This window comes from Aplysia californica, unplaced genomic scaffold, assembly GCF_000002075.1.
Source record: "Aplysia californica isolate F4 #8 unplaced genomic scaffold, AplCal3.0 scaffold00197, whole genome shotgun sequence".
Lineage (NCBI taxonomy): Eukaryota > Metazoa > Mollusca > Gastropoda > Aplysiida > Aplysiidae > Aplysia > Aplysia californica.
Genome location: NW_004797467.1, coordinates 1,107,267 through 1,131,155, shown reverse-complemented (window position 1 = coordinate 1,131,155; position 23,889 = coordinate 1,107,267). Strand labels below are relative to the sequence as shown.

The 23,889-nt window shown below is 35.5% G+C and overlaps 1 protein-coding gene across 1 annotated transcript in view; it reads left to right on the top strand.

The window, feature by feature from the left end:
* Window positions 1-23,889, top strand: part of LOC101858408 (plexin A3) — a gene marked incomplete at its 5' end in the record, with an annotated part of 65,514 nt that extends 41,625 nt beyond the window's left edge. The window contains 29 exon segments of the mRNA XM_013082876.1: window positions 9-259; window positions 601-709; window positions 1,262-1,393; window positions 2,045-2,140; window positions 2,747-2,840; window positions 3,614-3,783; window positions 4,645-4,796; window positions 5,315-5,417; window positions 5,762-5,898; window positions 6,562-6,735; window positions 7,241-7,352; window positions 7,696-7,983; window positions 8,426-8,605; window positions 8,943-9,183; window positions 9,864-10,006; window positions 10,472-10,602; window positions 11,280-11,339; window positions 11,949-12,023; window positions 12,270-12,336; window positions 12,709-12,855; window positions 13,119-13,266; window positions 13,921-14,085; window positions 14,485-14,573; window positions 15,151-15,234; window positions 15,652-15,812; window positions 16,465-16,612; window positions 17,478-17,618; window positions 18,294-18,368; window positions 18,957-23,889. Coding sequence (XP_012938330.1) covers window positions 9-259; window positions 601-709; window positions 1,262-1,393; window positions 2,045-2,140; window positions 2,747-2,840; window positions 3,614-3,783; window positions 4,645-4,796; window positions 5,315-5,417; window positions 5,762-5,898; window positions 6,562-6,735; window positions 7,241-7,352; window positions 7,696-7,983; window positions 8,426-8,605; window positions 8,943-9,183; window positions 9,864-10,006; window positions 10,472-10,602; window positions 11,280-11,339; window positions 11,949-12,023; window positions 12,270-12,336; window positions 12,709-12,855; window positions 13,119-13,266; window positions 13,921-14,085; window positions 14,485-14,573; window positions 15,151-15,234; window positions 15,652-15,812; window positions 16,465-16,612; window positions 17,478-17,618; window positions 18,294-18,368; window positions 18,957-19,070 — 3,987 coding nt within the window.

Sequence of the window (23,889 nt, the reverse complement as noted above, 5' to 3'; positions counted from 1 at the left end):
GCACGCAGCTCCACCTGACGATCCCTCAACTGCCCATGACGTCCAGCTACACCTGCGTCTTCCTGGAGCTGGACTGGAGCTGTCCCGCCAAGACCTGGTCGTTCGGGACGGTGTGCACCACGCCCGACTTCCACAAGCTGGGCATCTCCATGGGTACTGAGGGCTTCCGCACTGTCACCGTCGCTCTCAACTCCACTGAGACGGGAAAACTGTTCGTCACCAAGAATTTTACCTTTTACAACTGCTCCAACTTTCACAGGTGAGTTTTGAGATTGTCCTAGCCTCAAACGCTGTCTGGATTTAGTGAACAGTTTTCATTTTGCTGGGGGGGGGGGGTTCTTTTGAGTTGCTTTGTTAGTTTGTTTATTTCTTGCTTTTTGCTTTGTTGTTTTTTTTGTGATTTTTTTTTGGGGGGAAGGGGGGGGGTGGACTGTTTGATTTTTCCCCTTTTTATTCAACGTGGGAAGGAAATCTGGGTTAGCACAAACGACCACACTGAAAGAGATAACTAGTGTAAGGGGAATAACTCATGTATTGACACAAGTGCGCACGAGTGTAAGTGCGAGTTATATTCCTTGTATCTCCTGTTCTCGCTCACAGCTGCATTAGCTGCACCAACTCGAGCTTCGAGTGTGACTGGTGTGTCTATGACAACGGTTGCTTTGACGACACCAGGAACTGCCAGTCCCACATCGTGAGGGGAAAGAGTGTAAGTCTAATAGTCTTTATCTTTTTATTCTATTGCATTCTGCATTTTTAGTGAATGCATTGCCAGGCTCACTATGCGACTAATTTCTCATAGAATATTTATATACATACATATATATACATATACATGACACTATTTTTTACGTACACACTTGTCTATTAATTTTTAGAATGTGACATTTTTTTAAATGTAATTCGTAATGAGCATTTTTTAAAGAAAATTTGCAGTCTGAGATCTTTAGAACAAGACATAAGTCGCAACCTCAGAATTGTAAAGTTCTGTCTACCCAGTACCTATTTTTGAGAAATTCGACTTAATAAATCATTAGTTTCAAAATATGTCGACAAGGTATTCCGAGTGAAATTCTTTGAATATCTTGATAACGACTCAGAATAATTTTTACAGTTTTAACTTTGATTTCTGATCTCATGATCTTAATAACTCACAACGGCCAAAAATGTCTGATAAAACTTTATAATTCTGAGGATGGGAAGTGTGGAATAGTGTCCTTGATCCTAGTCTAAAGCTTTACTCTGTGACCTTTGTGGACAGAACCCCAAGCCAGGTCGACACGGGTCCCGGCACTGCCCACAGATTGACACCAGGATTACTAAGGACATTTATCTTCCCGTCGGAGTAAGGAAGACCATCTTGCTCAAAGGTTACAACATTCCAGATCTGCCTGTGAGTATTTTACTATGGGTTGACAATTTGTCTCTTATGAAGAAATAAGAAACACATAATTTTATTATATTATTATACTTTTAACTGGAGTTAAGAAACTTGAACGCTTAAAAAAAAAAAAAACTTTTTCTTACAGATAGGTCAATAACCATTGTGAAACAAGCTAAACAATTGAATTACAGTCAGAATTACTCTAATGGTCACCTGTATAAGACAATCACCTATAGAAATGGCCACTTCACATTTTCTACCTCGTGTACTTTTTTTTGCATTATAATGACATAGCCTAAGACATCCATTTGTCTAAGACTACAACTTGTCCCCTCGACAATGGATGGCCATCTTAGAGACAATTCTGACTGCATTTGTCAAACACAGTATTTTCAAAATTGAACATATTTGACAAAAGAAGAAAAATATTGGTGAAATGATTATTGCTCTGATAAACTTCAGGTAAATTAATAAGGTTGGAATAATTCCCCAGGCAGTGAAAAAGTATCAAAGTGGATTTTATTTTCTCCTTACGTAAAAGTTCTGTAAAAGTGCCAAGTCATCATTTGTTAGCAATTGGTTTTTGAAAAGTTGTTATGACATGCATTTGTCAAGCACCACAATTAAAGGCTCTTTTTTATTGATCTTTTCTTTCCTCAGAAAAACTATGAATGTATAATTGATACTGGCACTCAGAAACTGCCAGCCCCTGGCAAGAGACATGATGAGCAAAGTTTGACGTGTGATATTCCAGCAGTGAGTGGTCATCTCCATAATCAAAATCCTTACGTCAGGCTTATGTTACATTATTGCTTGTGATAACAGTGAATGTGATCTAGTCACATACTCTCAATTTCTGTAAGCAACTTGTTTTACTGAAACTCATTTCTGGTTTTGTGCCTCTTTGTCTTTATTACTGGGATATAATAGTTTTATTTGTCCCTTTGTTGGTAACTTCATTGTTTTGTTATAGGCGGACAAAAGGATTGTTTGTTTTTTTGCAGTATAACACTTGTGGGTTTTTTTATTTGATCATAATTACCCTATAATGTGTTTTACTGTCAAATAAGTTGTTTTTTTTCTTTAAAAAGTGTTTGTGATATGCTGTTTGATCTCATCAGTTCTAAAGACAAAGTAAAGGAAAGCTCAGGTCTATTTCAGCAACATGAGTTGAAAATGCAAAAAGGTCACATACTTCACAAAACAAATTGACTCTTTAGTGCGAGACTCTGCCATACACCATTTTACAAAGTGATATCTGACAGAGTTCTGCACCGAGCAGTCGAAATGAACATATTATATTCTTTTAGTGCTAAATTTGTTTGAAATGTGACTCATTCTCTCTCTCCGAATCTTTCACAGCTCGACTATGGAGAAAATAATGGCACATTGGAGGCAGACTTGACAGTCAGATGGGGAAAGAACTTCTTGCTTGAGAGCACATCAAGGCTTATTGGTATGACTTTTCCGTTTCTATTTCTCAACTAACTGCGTAACAAAGTTTGTTTACATAGTCTGGGAACAAATACAACCTTAACTAATGTGAATACCGCAACTTTTACCTGAGCTGAAAAGAATAAGCTCAGAATAAGGAGTGATTAACTAAAGTCAAAATTGATTAATGTTTCATTATGTGCTTATGATGTAAAAGTTACTTTTTTGTTTTTTTCTGTTTAGTGGCAATACATTTTACTTCCATTTTGTTTGGAAATCAGAGATTATTGAAGGCTGTCTTTTAAAGTTTTCACATTTGGTATCAGTGGTTTAAAGACTCTCAATTGTAAGGTCATGGATTCGAATCCCATCAGGGGCTCAAGGTTGTGTCCTTGGGAAAGGCATTTTACACAATTTTCCTCACCTCACCAAGGCAGGAATGGGTACCGGGTTATAGGCAGCAGATGATCTTGCCTGTTTTTTTGTGTTAGCATGTTTAATCTGTGACTTGCCCTGCATGCTTCCCAAGAAACTGAGAATGTTTCTAAAAAGTGTTCTTGGGTCTGCCAGGGTAATAATAGTTTTAAAGTGTATAGAGCATGCTGTTGAGTGTGAATATGGGTTATGATATAGGATTGCAAATATTATTACTATTGTTATTGTTATTGTTATTATTATTAATATTATTATGATTATGATTATTATTGTTATTATTGTTATTATTGTTATTATCGTTATTGTTATTGTTATTATTATTGCTATTATTTATTTTATTATTATTATTATTATTTGCAGTGACTTTGTACAAGTGTGATGTACTAGCTGCAAATGAATGCAGTCTGTGTGTCAATCTGAACTACACTCGACCCTATCTGGAATGTTTCTGGTGCCAGAATACGTGTCAGTACAAGACCAATTGTCAGCAGCACGCCAGTGTGACGTGTCCAGCACCAAAAATCAATTCGGTATGACATTTGTGTTGCGTTGTGTCCTATCAGTATCTTTTTGTGGCACAGTCAAATGTCCCCATCTTCTCAAAATGTCTTAGAAGTGAAGTTGCCACTAAACCAGTCTCAACGGAGTTGCGAAATTGTCTTGGCTTCAGACTTATTCTTCTTCCTCTGGTGTGTTAAGCAGTTGCAGTACAGAGCTAAAAGCCAGAGTTTGCTAGCAGCAATCTGTTTTGTAATTTTCATCCTTTTATGGAATGTGTCGAATCATGTTCATATTGTTGCTAGGTCTCTGACTCCAGCTGAGAATTTGTTGACACGAATGTGTAGGCTCACATAACTAATACTAAGTTGAGCAATGGATGAAACCAAAATTTGTGTGGATGGTTGGTTGGTGCTCTGGTGTGTTTTGCTCCTTCTTTCCTATCAAACGTCTTGTGTCCTTATCTTTCCTTCTTCTTTCCTATCAAACATCTATCTCCCTTATCTCCCCTTCTTCTTTCCTATCAAACGTCTTGTGTCCTTATCTCTCCTTCTTCTTTCCTATCAAACATCTATCTCCCTTATCTCCCCTTCTTCTTTCCTATCAAACATCTATCTCCCTTATCTCCCCTTCTTCTTTCCCATCAAACATCTATCTCCCTTATCTCTCCTTCTTCTTTCCTATCAAACATCTATCTCCCTTATCTCCCCTTCTTCTTTCCTGTCAAACGTCTTGTGTCCTTATCTCCCTCCTCCATTTTTGTGTTTGTTACTCTCTTGTAACACCTCTAATCTTCAGTACCTATATGACCTTATTGTGTTGCAAGTGCCGTAAAACTCTCACTAAAGCTAAACTTAATCAAAAATATTTTCTCATGTTTTTCTCTGTTGCAGGTGTGGCCATTGTCAGGACCAATCCAAGGAGGAACAAACGTCACAATTGAAGGAAGCAATTTAGGAGCAAAGTTTGAAGATATCGAAAAAGCTGTGACCATTGCCAATGTAGGATGCCTGCCATTCAGATCACTGTATTCTCCGTCAAAAAGGTATCTGTCTGACAGAAGAGTTTGTTCATAACTGTCTCCCTATTCTGTTGTTTCTATGGAGAGCATCATTTTCAATTTTTATTAACAAAGCTGCTTTTACCCTTTTTCCAATCCTGTTAGAATGGGAAATACTGACTACTTAGTGTAAGCCATACACCATTTTGAAAAGAGACGTACGACCGAGTCTGACACTGAGCAGTCAATACGTGTTACCCTCTTTTGGTTTGTTAACTTCCATTAAATTTTGAAAGTATATGTTATAGATGAGGAATCTCAACTTTGATAACGATCTATTTGAGGATAGATTTTATCACCCTTTTGATATCCCTGAGGGTTCATGAGAAGTAAATTCACATACGAACCCTCTTGTTATGTGTTTATTTGGGGTGGATCTGGATCCTGTTGAAATTTTATGTTTGTGAGTCTGTGAAAATCACAAACTAAAATCATGAAAGCAGAAATTCGTTATTGTGATTGTAATCTTTGTGTCATTGTTGTGTCATTGTTTCCCCCACTAGAATCGTGTGCCAGACCCGCTGGAGGGGACAGATCGCTGAAGGCCCTGTCATAGTCAGCCTAGATAAGGCCAGCAGCAAGTACCAATCGAATTTTCAGTACAGAGTAAGTTCATTTCCCATTATTACGGTGTACTCCATTTGAATTGTTTGACCTTATAGCCGTAAATAATTTTCTTTGATGTTTTCATTTTTCTTTCTTTTTTTTTATCTTGTTGATGGTTAAAAGTATTCACCAATTAAGTAAGCCCACTGGATTAAACTGTTTTGTAAATAATAAAAATAAATGATAACGGTGTGAATTTTGAAGATTTATATGTCATTTCAAAATGCAAGGACTGCAGAAGGGATGGAATTATTCTTTATTTTTTACTTATATTAATTAATCTGACAGTTTTTGAGTAAGAGCCATGATAGCCAAGTTTACACAGCTTTAATCTGATTTTTCAGAGCCCGAGAATTGAAAGCATTGAACCAACATTTGGTCCAAAGTCTGGAGGGTCTCGAATCACTGTTAAAGGCCAAGACATGGACACTGGTGGCCGTCATGAAGCTTCATTTGGAGACATACCATGTGTTGTTGACAGGTTGGTGATTTTATTCATTTCAAACTCAAAACTCCTAGATAGGGCCTTGTCATTCTAGTTTTCATCTCTAGTCACTCAATTGAAAAATATCTGACTTCACTGTTATCAGGAACAAAGCAGAATAAAAGAGGGGTGATATAACTGACAAAGATGAACTTGCCCTTGAAGCAAGAACTTAAAAGAATTACTTCTGTTTTGTTACAAAATGAAGGCTTCGTATCATGCAAAATAAAAAAGCCCAGACTGCATTGATATTCAACGACTCAGGAGGCTTCAGAGAGGTAAAAGTTTATCATGTTTCCGCTGACTAACAGACATCATGACGATAATTAGAACTAAAGGGTATTTTATTTTTTATGAATGATGACTGGCGTAGCAAACAAGCACATTGTGAAATGCCCACCTAGAACAGATTTTCAGGTCCAGAAACTTTTCCTGTGCACATATATTCTTTGTATTTAAAATATTAGTACTCAGATCTCCAGTTCCCACCAATTCTACTATCAGTGTGCAAGACTGTATAGCCTAAAGCATAATGATCTGTATGTGTAACCCCTCACATCATTTTGCCCTTGAGCTAGCTGTGTGGAGTTATATGACTTTCATGTGTTTGTTATTTCTGTTTTGCCTAACTTATAATGATCTACTGCCATCTCTCAACAGCACCAAGACCACCAACAGCTCCATAGAGTGCATCACATCCAAGGTGTGGCAGCCTGAGCCAAAGACACCCATCAAGGTCTTCTTTGACGAAAAAGAATACTCTGTGAACACTTTCTTCGTGTACAAGGAAGATCCAACAATCACAGGAATTGGACCTTTGAAAAGCATACTGGAGTAAGTGAAAGGGTTACAATGACGATAACTGAATTGTTGCAGCTTCATTTTTATAAGGCTTTTTTCATTAGTTTTTTTTAAGAAATATATGTCAAGTTGAAAATAAAGATCTGGAGTGAATGGAAAGTTGGTAAACATTAACAATGTTGATAATGAGCTAGCAAAAGATATTTGATGCTCATAGATTGAACTTGTTCACTTATTTCGACTGAAAATAAAAGGACAAGAGAGTAATCTGCTTTGATGAACATATTCTATGTCGAAACCGATCAAACCTGATTTACTTGAATTTTATTATTCAGTAAGAATTGTGTCTTATGCTGAGTTAGTGATGAGAGTTTCCACGCTAAACTTTTTTGTTAAATCCAGCAGGCTTTCTTAAAACTGAGAAGCTTTTAATTTATTTATAATAAGTTAACTGTAAAATCAGAACAAGATCGAAAAATAGTAACCTTGCTCAAAATTCTTGTACTAAATAGTTGCATTCATGTTGTATTCCTTTCAGAGGTGGACGCACTCTCACTGTGATGGGCACAGAGTTTCAGTACATTCAGGAACCCAAGATGTTTGCCTGGGTGCCAACACTCAGTGGGGAACAGTACCCCACCAACAGCACTGTAAGTAATCCACATGGAATTGTTTATTGCATGTTTGTTTCAAAGCAAGGCAATACAAGCTGTAGGTATGAAGGCATTAAGATTTGATTTACAGAATTTGCAAAGTAATGGTTTAGCTTTTCACCTTGAAAGTAAAAGATGAGGGCATGATTGCTGAGTATTAATTTGTTCAGATCTTCCACTTGTCTGGGTTTTTTTTTTTTTTTTTGTGTTCATGTTGGTGGTTTTGTGTTGCTGTTTTTGAGGGGAGGGGGAGTGTTGTTTTTAGGGGGAGGTTCTTATTTTAAGTAATATAGTGCATTAGTCATCTCATGTTTTTAAACAACAATTACCATTTTCACAGGTCTGCAAAGTGATGAACAACAATGTGATGAAATGTCCCTCCCCACCACTTGTTGATTCCCTCAAGAACATTATCCGCTCCAAACGATCTGAGCCCAAAGACCATAAAGTCCCACCAGTGAAAGTTGTCCAGCTTGGCTTCATCATGGATGGTGTTCTAGCTCTGCGGAACTTGTCCCACGTTCCAAAGATGAACTCCAAGTTGCAGTACTACCCAAACCCAAGAGTGTATAACTTCACTGAAGCAAATGGAATTAAAAAACTGAAAGGAGAGAACCTTATAATAGAGGTTTGTAGAATATTTCCGAGATCACTCAATTTTTTATCTTACTTTGGTGAAAGTTTTTACAGTGCACATGAAGAAGAGTGGAGAAAATGATGAAAAGAAAGAGCCACTTACATTTGGCTCTGTGAGTTTGGGACATCCTGACTTTGCAAAATTAAAGTCTCCCTCTTATCTTTTTTATTGTAAAAAAAAAAATGCAGTTGAAAAGGTCACCTGTTGTCGAAGAGAAAAGTGGTCTTATAAGACTGGTGATCATCTTACCCAGTGTCATTGTTATGTAAAAAATATGCAATGGAGGATATGGGAAGTGACCTTATGTTCAGGTGATTGTCTTATGCACATGTTCAACTGTGCATAGTATTTGTCAACATCAATTAGTCTGTGTGACTGTCTGACATATGGTATTTGAAATTACTAAGCCGTCTAACCAATCTCTTTTCCTCAGGGAGCAGACTTGAACATTGCAGCAGAAAAACCTGAGGTTTCTGTCACTATTGGCTCGGAGCCCTGCAATGTTAGCGTCTTCTACATCGACCAGATTGTCTGTAAGCTGCCCACATCCCAGCCAGAGGGTACTGTTGGCAACACTGGTGAAAAAGACAGGAAAAGTCTACCATATGTTCGGGTGAGGAGAGGGGAAGATGGATTTTCTATTTCTATAGTACTAAGGGAGAACATTTTTATTTGGGGAATTTTAAGAGATGGGAACATTTATGTTTGGACAGTGTTATAATCTTCTGGTGCCTTGGTCATGAGGCTCTTTATATATAAACCATTTTCAAATACCCACATGTAATACTGACTCCCATTGTAGTAAATCAAGTTATTTTGTATAAGAATTTAGAGCATACTTTTTGGGAAAACAACAGCTTGTGTTTGAAAATAAACCAAATAAGGACAACTGTAAACATTATATTTATTTCCAAACTAAATGGGTATCGTTCATCTTTCTTTTGCCTCAGGTGAAAATTAACAACTTGGAGTTTCTGGTTGGCCGTGTAGAGTATGATGTTCCAGAGACGTTCACGTTTCCAACAGAAGCAATTGCTGGCATCGCAGCTGGTGGAAGCTTCCTGCTTCTGATTATCATATTGATACTCATTATCTACCGACGTCAGAGCACAAAGGCTGAGAGAATCTACAGGAAGCTGCAGATTCAGCTTGACAATCTTGAAAGCAATGTTAGGAATGAGTGTAAACAAGGTAAGTTTGTCTTTGTATCTTAGGGTGTTTGTTTTAGTAAGCGTTTTACGGCACTTGCAACACAATTGCATCATATAAGTGCTGAAGATTGGAGGTGTTCCAAGAGAGTAACAAACACTTAAAAGAAGGAGGAGAGATGAGAATGATAGATGTTTGATAAGAAAGAAGGAGCAAACCACACCAGAGCTCCTGCCAACCACCCACTCTGAGGGTGTACTCATTTGCAGCCTTCCTCTTTGTGAAAATATGACTTGTATCCTTTTGTTTTGTTTTTGATTTTTATCTTAGTCATGTTTTTATTCATTTAGAGAGAATAGGAAATCCTTGAATACTTAACGCTAAATAGAAAATAAGCTTAAAAGCTGGCAGGGACCTCAAACCTTCAGAAAATATTAATATTGGGGAACTCAATATACTTTTTTACTGTTATACTGAATAACTATTCTTTGCATAGATTTTATGTGCCGTGGAAACTGGTTTTATAATGAAAAAAGCTCAAATAAGCAAAGCTCTAATAAGTGAAATAACATTACTTATGATGTGAACTACTATGTAAAATTTTGCTGAGACTGGGCAGCTTTTATAACTGTCGATACAATTCAAGTTGCCTGAAAATACTTATTTTCAGGATTCATTTCTGTTAGCACATTCTTTAATAGAAGCCTTCTTGTTCTCTACAGCCTTTGCCGAGTTGCAGACAGACATGACAGACCTCACTGGAGACTTGATATCTAGTGGCATTCCTTTCTGGGACTTCCATAGCTACACTTTCAAGGTCCTCTTTCCTGGAATGACTGACCACATTATCCTTCACCCTCCAATTGTGAGTAAAAATTTGCATATAACGTTAGATGGAATTTAACATTGCTTTATTACTTTTGTGCCTGTGCTTTCTAGATCATACTTTAATTTATCATTTAAACCAATACACCTTGTCAACAGTGTTGGGGTCACTACAGTCGGAACATGTCCATCTCTGCTCTCCCCCCCCCCCCCCCCTTTTCAGGATCCCTCCAAGAACTTGTCTGCTTATAGATTTAAAAAAATAATACTTACTAAATCTAATGGGTTATGTGAGTGCTCTTTTTGTAATTTTTCTCAACTGACAAATGACAAAAGTATTTGACTTTTTTACAAAAATTTTGCCGACAATATCCATTCCTATAGCAACTGCAGGGTATTTCTATCTGAATGTTCAACATGAAATATTATGCTCGATCTGTTTCAGCAGCTACACAATATTTTCACCTGTATTTTCATCATGAAATATATGCTAAATCTGTTTCAGCAAAAGAATGGAAGGTTCCAGTTCTCAGATCATGGTCTGCAGCTATTTCATCAACTCCTGAGCAAGAAAGTGTTTATGATCACGTTTATAAGGACTCTGGAGGAGCAGAGAGCATTCAGCATCAGAGACAGGTCAGTGTTTCTTGTAGGATCATTCTCTAACAGCATTTTCTTTGTTAATCCAGGAACTCTGTTATCTTAGTATCATGCTAGACAACAATATGATTGACAATAGTAAATAATGATAACTGCATTTATATAGAGATACAAACTATGTATAGGGCCTAATGCTTTATGCGCTTTAAAACTATTATTACCCTAGCAGACCCCAGAATACTCAGAAACATTTTCAGCTTCCTAGGAAGCATACAGTGCAAGCTGCTGATAAGTCCTCAGACACTAACAAAGGACAAGACCTTTCACAATCTATAGGCGGGTACCCTTTCCTACTTGTGTGAAGTGAGGAAAATTAGTGTAAAGTGCCTTTCCCAATGTTAGGCCTCTGATGGGTTTCATACCCATAACCTTTCAGTTACAAGTCCAACTGTCTAACCGTTAAATCCCCCTATGACAATGCCTCTTGAGTCTTCTACTAAGAATGGAGAGTAGTTCTTAGGTCCAGCCCACTTTCAAGTTCCTTCAAATGGGTTTGAAATTTATTGTTATTATTATTATTATTATTTGTATTATTATTATTCATCAAAGTTGGTTAAAACATCATATGACATGTGAGAAGTGTAATTCATTATCACAATCTAAAACTTCTGATTGTTTACAGATCTTTAATAAACTTTTCTTTTTATTTGCAGGGCAAATGTTGCCTCTCTGTTGATGATTGTCTACTTGAACAATATGGAGTATGCCACTGAGTAAGGAAACCATTTTACGCATCTACATATTGTGCATGATTTCATATTAAGTAATTATCATAGCATCAATTACTCATCCTGCATATTTTTTTGCAAGCTTGTTATCTCTCTCTACTTATTATGATGATTTGCGGTTTAGCATACAAAAGTCCTTAGTAAAGCATAGTATCATTGCTAGTAACTCAATTCATGCCTAAAGAAAAAGTATTTACTCTAGGCCTAGCGTATAAACATAGTATGTTCTTGTAATCACATAAAAATAATTTGGGGCTTCCCTGCCTCCCCCACCATCGTCTTCGTTCTTCATGCTCTTCCTTTGGTCTTTCCTATCCAATTGTATGCTTCTCTAATGACAAATCGGTCAACGATTTTTTTACTCTATCCGCTTTTATACCAATCTAACTTTGTTATCTAACTGTTGAACACAAAGCATCTCATAATCCTTGACCCGTCACAGCTAAATACGTCTCTTGATTTGATTTTTGTCAGTTGAATATGCTACTCGTATTGTCATTCTATTGTTATACTGAAACCTGCTTTAATATTTAATATCTATCACCTGGCAATGTCTTCCAGGAATGAAATTAAATATTTGACCTTCATTTGCAGCATACTCAAGTCTTTGCTGGTGGACCTAGTTCAGAAGTCTGTGGAGGGTCGCCATCCGAAGCTCATGCTGAGAAGGTAGGCCTGTTATGATTTTTGCTATTGTTAATTATTTAAGGAATAATAGAGTATACTTTTTCTAAAACCATAAAAAAACTGCATATTATGTAGTCATTGATTGTGCTTAGGATGTGGAGCTAAAGAAAACAAAATAGTAGTGAAATTAATTTCCATTCACTCCTTTTTATTCCCAGGACATTTATCGGCTTTACTTATTTTGTGTAAATTGTTCCCTCATGCGAGTTTTATTTCTGTCTTTTTCAGGTCTGAGTCAGTTGTTGAGAAGTTGTTGACAAATTGGCTGTCAATTTGCTTGTATAAATACCTCAGGGTAAGACATTTATGTTCTTTTCCATTTGATGAAGAAAATTATCAACAAATTTTAACTAGAAGAAATTACATATAAGCTTGTCCAAATTAAGGATTGATTATGTTCTATAGTTAGTTCATCCTTGTAGAAAAGGTATGTGTTACAAAGCACTATCAAATAAGTTAATGTATCTATAAAACAATTATCATTAGGTTTCTCCCAAAACACATTAATTTCCTTGATCTTCAAACTGGACTGTAAAACTAAAATGTTGAATAATTCAAAGAATCTTGAAAATGTACTTCTTCTGTTATTTGGATCATTAGATCTAAAAAAATGTAATGGTTTTTAGGGATAGGATGTCATTTTAAAATTTGACATTGTGTGTTTCAGGACTATGCAGGAGCATCTTTATTCATGCTGTACAAAGCAATCAAACTCCAAGCTGAGAAGGGTCCGGTGGACGCTGTCACTGGCGACGCACGCTACTCTCTCTCCGAAGACACTCTGCTGAGAGAGAAAATTGAGCCCAGAGTTCTTGTAAGTTTTTGTTCCTTTCAAGTTAATGTTTCCTTTGAAAAGTTAAGCACATCACTGTGTCAACTTATTGTTTGTCATGATTAAAAGTAGTTTTAGAAGGAGCTTGTTTAAAGGGAATGGAATCTCTTTAAGTTAAAAAGACATGGTTAAAAAAAGAATAAGTATTTTGAAAAATGTAAAACTTTTTGTCTCTTTGTGTTATGTTGAATTTTTACTCTATAGAATGGGCAATTACTGATGGATATCTTTTTTTCCATTTTCAGACTCTGAATGTGGAAAGCGGAGGAGAAATTGTCCAGTGTCGTATCCCAGATTGTGATACCATCACACAAACCAAGGAGAAAATTCTGGACCACATCTACAAAAATATTCCTTTCTCCCAAAGACCACATGTTCGAGATCTTGAATTGGGTATGTCTACATTGTTTCATCTTTTCCGATATGCAAACATAGTGTAAAAAGTAAAGCTATGAACTTATAGACCTTTTTTCCATTTCTGAGACACCGGAGAGGAAAAAGAAAAACGTTTTCGATAAGAAAGAAGTGACAATGTGGAAAACTCTATAGATCATACCTCTATTTCAAATATTGATAAACTGACGTCAATAGATAGTGCCAGTGGTAATTTTCACTTTTTGCAAGTAAGGTACAAGTTTTGTAGAGTGATGTACTGTGTTTGGGTTTTTTTAAGAATAGGAGCAAGAATGGAATAAATAGAAAATTTATATATGAAAGAGAAGACACAGAAAGTCTGCGTCTGCACGGATGATAACACCTATAATGACACATATGTTTCTGGGGACACTTCTTTAGAGAGCGATCCATCTCATCGTAATTCATCTATCACAACTTTTATTCGTAGTGTGCATGTGAGCATGTGATTGTTTTTGTTTTATTATACATTATATACATTGAGAAACATTAAAAAGCTATTATTGTGTGATATGATGTGACCAGGCTCAAACTGAATCAAGATGAGATTTCATATATCATTAATGATGCAAGAACTGCTCGTATGAAATCTTTTGTTTTATATGTTATTGAAAATATTATTTTTAATTCCAGAATGGCGCAATGGACCTACAGGCCCATTAACCCTCACTGATATTGACATAGCATCACAGAACAAAGATGGATGGAGACGTCTCAATACACTGTCATTTTACCGAGTGCACGACGGTGCTTACATGACCTTGCTTCACAGACAGCAAACCATGAAATCTATGAATGGTGAGCTTTGCATATATGACTGATTTGTGATGGATCATTTTTTTTCTTAACTCGCATCAATTCTGGTTGTTTCTTTTTACCTCATAGCTAAGATTAAATAGGCTTTTGAAAGAAATAGAATATATTTTTATGTGGTTCAACAAGAACAGTACCTGATTGATATCCTTAATGGGACATCGTTAGACTCTTATTTTATTTGGAAATCATTTTGGGATCCATTTCATCGTTTTGTTATTCCCATGTTTAACATATTTCTCAATCATGGGTGACCTAGCTTTTGAAGTGATATTTTGGTTTATTTGTGTAGCCATCAGTTTGAGTTCATTTGTTTTTGTTATGACCATCAACATTGGCGTTTTGTTTGTGATCATTGTACACCATATCCCTTTTTCTTCCTAGGTTCCCTTGATAACTCAGTGCTTTCCATAGGTTCTGTGTCACCAATACTCAAGAAAGACCAAGAGTCTGGCTTCAAAGAATGGCATCTGGTGAGGATTTACTCTCCTTAGTGAATACTTGAAACAGGATATGTGAATATGATACGATACCTTTCTTAATTATTTTTGTCAAAAGCAAAAAAATAACCAACATGCCAGTCAGATTGTGCTTCCATTTTCTTTTTTTTGAGAGAGAGATGACATTTATATTATGTAGAATATATATTTTGATATTAATTAAAATAACAGTGGGACAAAGTTGCTGTTAGAAAATGTTGGTAGTGAAATACTTGGTGCATGTCTATGCTTTATGACTGGTTTAACTTGACATTAGTGGAGTAGGCCCCCTAATCGTGTTTTGGTAACATAAAAAATATATTACAGTTCACTACATCTGTTGACTGGGTTGACTCTTTCTTGTGTCTTGTGCTCATGAGAATTGACTGTTCTGTTCTTGTTTTCTTTTGTTTTCTGCTTGGAAGAGAAGCACATAAACAAAACTAACAATATTCATATGGACTCTGATAAAAATTTAAAAATATAAAGATATGCAGAGAGGTAGAGAAAAGTGAGACATGTCAATGTTTAAGAGTACTTAATGACCCCTCTTTTTTTGTTTTTTTCCCAGGTCAAGCATGAGGACACTCCCGTCAAAGATGGAGGTGTGAAAATGATTTCAGAGATCTTCCTTACTCGGTTGCTTTCTACGAAGGTAAAAATCAGTTCTATCTTATGAAGAATGTCATATCGCAATGAAAAAGAAAACATGAGAGTATAAACCTAAAGAAATTCACTTATTGTTTTACCCCACGACTGACAGGTTCCTAAAATTCTTTATTTGTGGAAAGCAAAATTATGATACAAGACTGTGAGGTAAGCTGTTTATTTTCATTTTTTTAAAACTAAACCAAAAAAGAAAAAAAACTGTAAGGATGTGCAACAAACTTTCTAATTTATACTACGCTCATATTTATCCTGATTAATAAAACCAAGTTTATACTGTTTGATTATTTAGAAGGCCATTAAATAAATGTGAGAGATTTATTTTCAGTTGCAGTTGTATTATGTTTTGCCAGCAACAATAAGTTTCACACATTTCTTTATTGTCATATTGTATTTTTCTTTCCAGGGCACCTTGCAGAAGTATGTGGACGATTTCTTCAAAAATATGTTGAGTGCCTCCCCATACGTTCCCCCAGTCATCAAATATTTGTTTGATTTCTTGGATCACCAAGCTGATGTGTATGGCATCTCTGACCACGAGGTGGTGCACACATGGAAATGCAACAGGTGAAGGAATTTTTTTTTTTTTAATGTTTGGATGTTTTTGGTTATGTAAAAAGAAGAAGTGTGTTGATAAGATAATGATTTTTTAGTGCTAGGAATGTGCAAGACCAATGGACAGAAAGGAATGGTACCATTAAGTTTGGGCTATTGAGTGCACCTGTATATAATCTGCATCCATTAGATTTTTTTTAAATCTGTACTTTTTTCACAAATAAGTTGCATTGGTTTATAAGCCACAGCTGAGTATATTGGGACTAATTTTGTCAGATGTGTGAAATGAAAGGGGTATCGGTTTTAATTCGTCTTTTTGGAGTTTACTTTCATCTCTTGACAAGATATTTTACTTCAATATGATGAAATTCAAAACAGTAACGCGAGTTTTGTTCTGCACCTAGCTAGAATCTAGCTGCAGTTACAAGTTGCTCCACAGTTTGGGGGTTTTTTTTGGTGGGAGAGGGAGAGAGAGACGGCGAGAAAGAGAGTGGAGAGGGAGGGTGAGTTAGAGGAAGAGGGATGTAGAGAAATGATCGCTATTAGAACCATATGGTGTTCATTTTTTTTGTACTATTGTAAAACGCATTGAGCTTTATTATTTTTTTACTGGAAATGCGCAATATAAGTGAAAGTAATTAATATTATTATTATTGATTTTCAGCTTACCTTTGAGATTCTGGGTGAACATCATAAAGAACCCAGACTTTGTGTTTGATATAAACAAGCCAAGAATAGTGGACTCGTGCCTCAGTGTGGTTGCCCAGACTTTCATGGACAGTTGTTCCACATCAGAACATCGACTGGGCAAGGTTTGTGAGAAGCTCTAGGCTACTTGTCTAGGTTTTTCTGCTTTCTTTGGTATTTTTAAAATTATTAATGTTATTACTGTTCTGTTATTATTTTTCTTATATTATTATTGTTATTATTATTATTATTATTATTATTGAATCATTATTATTATTATTATTATTATTATTATTATTATTATTATTATTATTATTATTATTATTATTGTCATATCATTATCAATAGCATTACCATTATCATTATCATTGTAAGTACAGAATGAATAATAAAAAGTAGATGGAGAATAGAGTATTTGTGAATTGAAGTTTTGATGACATTATAAAAAGTGTGTATGACATTTCATCCTATTGGCACTCTTGGGCTTCTTCAGGGTTTAATCATTATCATCCTCATTATTATGTTCATAATCATCATCATCATTGTTGACAGCTCAAATATTTTTTTAAAAGACCAAAAATTTATGGAAACTATAGAATTTGAAAATTTATAATACTGAAAATAATAAACATCATCATCATTATCATCACTGCTGTAATGATTTGTTTGATTCAAACTTACTCACATTCCCAGCTGTTAAAAGAATGAAACACTTTTTTTCTCTCTCCTGAAAATTTTCGCTTTCTGGGCTTGCAGTACATTTGAACAGTTTGCAGATGATATAGAGTCTAATATTCATTGTGTCACACAAAGCAAGAGAAACAGAAAGAGATAAGGAGATCATTTTCGGTGAACAGGAACTGTATGAATCTCACACGCCAAGTTGACTGCTTAGTAACCCATCAAATTAGTTGTTTGTGAACCACAAAGTGCTTGTTGTACTTATTTTCACTTCTGAAATAGTACGTTGACTCTTTATGTGTGTTTCAGGATTCTCCGTCCAACAAGCTGCTCTTTGCCAAAGACATTTTGCATTATAGGAAACTGGTGGAGAAATACTTCACCGAAGTAAGAGAAATGCCCTCTCTAAACGAGCAGGAAATGAATGCCTTCCTTGCAGACATCTCAAGGGTAAATATAGCTTTATTTCATATCCCTCGGTGTGCATCACAACAATACATATTGATTTTATCTCTAGATTCTGATATTGATTACCTTTCCTCATGCAGCCTAAGCCTGTATTTGCATTTATTTGTAAATTTCAACAGTGCTTATAATTTATTTTGAATAGTACAAACAATCTGACAAAAAAAATCTACTTTTAAACTAAATGATGGGAATTTTGAATTTCATCCCTTTTACCGCTTAAATGGGAAACAAGGAATGTAACCTGCAGAAATAACTTGGTTGATGAATGTTTTTATCCAGTGTATATATATATGTACATTCAGGATTCCATTGACTGAGTTGATATTTCAGTACCTTACAGCTTCTCTAATAGTTGCAGGGAAAACAAAACAAAACAAAATTATAACATTGTTGACCCCAAGGACATTAAAGGTTTTAGTCTATTTAGTCTATTTAGTGCTTAATATTACTCGATTGAGAATGAAGCATTTTGCACAATTAGCAAAAATAAGTGAAGGCAAACAAAGGCACGTAAAGGAGAAAAATATAGCATCTTAATATATCTTGAGTTTTGAAGCAAGAGAAACATATTGATATTCATGAATTTGTAAACTGTATAAGCATATTGTTAAGAGAAAACAACTAATATGTTTTTTGTTGTTGTTTTTTTCTTTCCAGACCAGTCCAAAACTCTTCTACATCTCCAGTGCATTAGGAGAACTTTATAAATATGTCTCCAAATATAAAAATGAGGTACAGTATTGATTGCATTCTTTTTCTTCTGCTCGTCTAGTCTTCACATACACCAATACATTTTTTTGGTCTCTTCATTTATTATGGTTCTATGCTGGTTACTTTGTTTGCATTAACTATCACTGTGCCAAATGTCTTTAAATGAAAATAGGAGAAAGACTTTTCTCTTGAAGTTATAGATTCATTTATCTGTATTTGGATATAATTTTTTTTCCTCTCAGCTAATGAGCTGTTATAAATCTTTGTTTTGTTAGTAGCAGTGCTTTGATAACAAATTCCTGCTATAAAAATAAATACAGATTTGCTTTCTTGGGGTTTCTAAAAATTCAATAGGAAAACTAACTCCTGCAAATTTGGAAGGTTGAATTTGATATACGGTTACTCAATGTTATTGTCATTATTTTTTTTAAATTATTTTTATTTATATCTTCTCTAGGTTTGGGGGAGGGTGTTGTTTCTAATGACATGCAAGGGCTAGGTAGGCCAAAGACAGTGGAATTTTATGTCCTCACTGTGTGATTTTTGAGTGGCGTAAACATGAGAAAGTATAATCTATGATTTGTAATAAGATTCCTGTTGGTGTTTCAGCTGATGGAAGCTCTGGAGCAAGACAACCAGGCCAGTGCCTTGCAGCTGTCCTGTAAACTCGGCCATGTTGTTTCTTGTATGGAAGGACCGTCGGGCACTATGGCCTATGTATGATACCAGGAGGCTGGTCATAATGGACTTGAGCTTGACTGTTGCCTGAAAATGCTTCCTGTATTGTGATATTCATTGCTGAATATGAACAGCTTCCCTTGAAGGATGGTGCATAAAAATGCTGATCATCGGAGTACCAGTGCTCTCTGCTTATTCGGATTTTTTCAAACTGTGTTTTGTGAATTTGTGACACTGTCATGGTGATGCTCAAGGTAGCCTTTGGCCTATACTGATTCAGAGGTCAGAAATACCACATTGAGCAAATATTAAATTCATTGGCGCATTTTAACGGATATCAATTCGTGATAAACATTCACTAATGTGACCTCCTGGAAACAGATTTGTTCCTTGCTCAGTGGAAATGTTTTGTGTGATTGAAACTCTCTCAAAGAAGCAAAACGTGGTCGTCTGTCTTCAGTGTGAGACTTAACAGTATTAAACTTTAGCAAGCAAAAGATGTTCCCTTGTTGTGGTGAAAATCGCAGCAGAACATTAAATCTAAAGGCGATCATCTCAGTGCTCAAAGTCTGAGGATCTGTTTTCAATTGCAAAGACAGATTTTTTTTTTTGAAAGGTGGAATATCAGGACTTATGTAAAACGTAATGTATGGTATTTACTATTTGTTCTTGTTGTCCTCAGTTTAGCGTAAGTTATTCTGTGGTGCAATGAAACTCTGTGTACTGCCTTGTAAAAAACAGGTTTGATAGCTCATGTGTTTTCAAGTGGGCGAAAGTAAGGTGGACTCAAAGAATTCTGTGGACTTATTTCCTTGCTTTGAAAGTGAAATATGTGGCCTAGATGACGTTGAGATTTTGCTTGCTGTTGTTGAGCTGCAGTCAACAGAGACGCTTTTGTGCAAGTGCATGTCAGGGTCTGTAAGACTTGAACTCACTCTCATCAACAAAGACTTGGGCTTTGAAGACACTGCAAATCTGAAAACCTCAGAAAGTTAACAATCCCTTTGTCTTTCATTAACTTCATAGACCCTTTTCATATTATGTCAAAGCCATGTTTCACTCAACAGAGCAAAAGTGTGTCTTTGACTCAGACCAGATGGTTTTCTTTTTGAAGAAAAACATTTCCTCGACAAGCTGTTCAAATGTACTAAGTCCAGAGAGCAAAATTTTTACAGTGAAAAAAGTTATGGTTCTTTTTTTTAACAATTGTACCTAAATTGTGTACTTTTTCTTTATATTTTTTCAACATTTAGAATTTGAATTTTAGGTACATGTTTCTGTGGCAATTGCAACAGGTATCTTAGACTAGGAAACTACAATTAAATGATTGTTTAAAAATTTTGGGCTTAGAGTACATTTAAAGAGCTGGTCAACGAATTATGCATTGTTTTAAACCTTATGAAAGATACAGCTGTTGAGCATGCACCACTCTACTGAGTTGATGAAAAATGGCTGATTGTTGAGCTGTACAGAAACATGGCAACTGCTTGCTTCAGTTTCATGTTTGACAAATTATGCTTGGATTTATGACTTAGTCGGCATAATGCTCAAAACCTTTTTGTTAGCAATAATGTAACATATCACTGCATTGCGACTGCACCGTTATATTTCTTACATTAAAGTAAGTTAAGTATTACCAGTATTCTCAAGGATCGACTGTGGATCAAGCAGTTTAAAATTTGAGTTTTTCTCGCGCAGTTCAAATTAATCCAAAATAAAGACTTGTGTTAATCAAAGTTGTTGGTTTTTCAGAATACTTGAGTGCTGAACAGACCATAAAGTCTGTGATAAGGTCAGTCTTCATTGTGAAGAGGATCTTTTAACAAAAATTTATAGACAGCATAAAGTTCTCAATATATTTCATTGATTATGAGAATTACAAGTCAAGTACATAGCATAGATAATAAGATATATGAAAATCGGATAAACAAGGGAATTCCAGTTTCTGGAAGTTAGTGTTGGAGGACACAAGGTAAAATTTAGTCTACTTTTGAGCTGCCCTGCAGTGAAACTCTGCAAAAGCTGATGCCTAATGATGAGGCAGGCCCTGCTTTTGCAAAGCACAATATAGAGCCTTCATCTTGAAATATCTGCACTGATTATATTACCTAAGCCTACATTTACTGCTGCTGTGCTATATTGTGTGTTTGTTTTAAGTGTTTCATTTTCTTTTTCTTGCTGTGTGAGGATTTGGTCCAAGTACCAGTTACAAGTAGAATGGGTTGGTTTTTTTTCAAGCAAGGTATATTATGTTCAATCCACTTCAAGCTAAAAACCTGGGGGTGTAGTTTTGTGCACAATTAGCAAAGAGCTTCCATTGCATGTATGTGTTTGAATGAGTCGCAAAAGTGAAAGAGGTTGCTTCGATTTATTTTGTCTTGTTATCTAGCGTCTTGTCTTCTATTTACAGGGGTTTACATCACTCCTTCCATACGGCTTTTGTATATAGAAAACATTTTTCATATTCTGTTGATCACGATATTTACTCTAGAGGTGAAGATAAGCACATTGATTTTTTAAAACCACAACCCTTCAATCCATCGCTTGATTTGCAGTACCTATTATGATTCTGTGTTTAACATTCCAAACAATATCCTGCTATGCAAATTCTGGCAATGTTTTGCTGGTTCTTTTGAAGTGTCAGTTGTGCTGCTTGTCGGCTAGTCTGGCAAAAAAAAAAAAAAAAAGAAACACCAACAGATGTCAGAAGAATTCTTTCCTGCTTTCTTGGGATGTATGCCTCATAGATCAGCAATGGAGCTACGTGTCTTTTTTTTATGTGACCCTATAAAAATTACACCCTGAAAGAGTTACAAACTTAAAAGTATTTTTATTTAAGCAGCAAAAAAAAAAATCCACAAAAAAACACAGACCAGAACTCACAACAGAGCGCATGGTAACATGAGTTGTTTTTTTCTTGAGCTGATAGTATGAACAACATGTATTATGCTGATGATACAGTCTTGATAGCTGATTCTCAGTCCAATAATTCCAGGAGATTCTCTCTAGAGTGACAGAGGAAAGTGAAAAGAAGGGGCTACAAATGAACGCCTAGAAAACGGAATATATGGTGTTGACATCCCAGTTAGCAACACTACATCATGTAAGAATGAAAGTATAAAACTGTTCAGCAGCTCAAATACTTTTCTTGTTCAATTACCCCAGATTCAAAAAGTGACACAGAGATAAAACAGAGTATTGCAATATCTAAAGAAGCTTTCAACAAAGTGAAGTCCACTACCTTCTTACACAGAAATATAACAGTGAACACAAAGATAAGAAACCAGAAAACGCATCATGTGTGACCAATCCTTGTGTATGGATACAAGAGCTGGACTCTAAACAAGGACATGGAGAGAAGACTTGAAGTCAAAAGTCAAGTGTTGATTCGAATGATTGAAATCCAATATAGGCCTACAGTAGACTAGGTTTTGAACTTCGAAAACTGTGGGTAATAATGATTGCATCTTAAGCTAAACTAACATTTTCTTTTGTCTTTGCCCAAGTCTAAGATCTGCCTCTTACAGATTTTATTTTGAATTTTGAATCAATATTTTTATATCTTTTTTTTTACGATGTAATATAATATGAAAACATTTTTTCATTTTTATAGTTTTGCCTTGGCTTTGTATTTTTTTCCCAGGTAACATCCGTTTACAGCTTAACAAGAATTTTTTTTCCCAAGAGAGAAAAAAAGTCTGCAGTTTTTTTTAGGAAAATAAAATAAAATTCTTGCCTCTGGAACAGTAAAATTATGGTAATAAAAACAGAAGAATGAATTTTAGAGAATCATTTCACCCAGATTGGCATCAATAGTCCTTGTTAATTTAGAAAGCATCATTTGGGCATTTTTATGTGTGTCAGTTAGGTGGCTTATCTCTCAGATATGTGAAGAATTAAAAAATCCTATTGCCTTTCCGTGATTTCTTTTAATGTGTAGGCATATTCTTCTTCTTAAATTTTACTGTGCTTGGAAACTGTTCTTGTACTCTCATTTGCATGTTGTTGTTGTGTTAAAATTTCTCATATAAGCCTTGAAATTGAAAAAAAGAACAGACGAAATGAACATTGTTTCTATTTATGCTGTACAGCGGTCAATGTATTTACCATAGTTTGACAGGGGTCAGTTTAATGTAGAAAATACAATCAAAGATGGATGACAGTTTCAACTCAAGATAACAATTCATTCCATTTCCGGTAAGTTTTAACATGCACATAGAAAGCATTAGCTTTACAGATGTGACATCATTTGCTTCCATGAATGGATTTTTCTGCTGATTTTACCCTGCATTTATGCCCTTTGAGCAGAGGGCCAGATAAATTTTTTATCAGAATTGGTGGTTGGGGAACTTCTTTCTTTTTAACTGCAATGAAAGTCTTCATCATAAACTTGATTTGAATTGTCTTTTATACTCTTTGTAAGTAAGGCATCATTGGCCTAGTGTGCGTGTGTATGTATGTGCGTGTGGGAGGGAGGGTGTATATTTGTGTATGTGTAATTGTGTATTTGAGCACAAGTATGTGTGCACACCTTCATTTACATAAGAATGTGGATGTGCAGGCATACAAAATGTGTCGAGTGTGACTAACATATCTTTTTTGCATGGTGCCGTTTGAATGAATGGGTGGTCCTTCATACTTTTAACTTCTCTCTGTGTATAAAAGACACTTCCTCTTCCTCATTCAGTGGGTCTTTCGTATGCAGACAAAGAAACAATTAAAAGGGTGCTTATGTGTGTGCATACTTCCAGTGTTGTAATCTCTGTGTGTTTTTGAACTCTCAGTGCTGGAAAAAAAAGAAAATGTAAGCTTCACATGTGGAAATGTATTTTATGCTGTTTCTTTGCTTCTGGAGAAAAAAAAA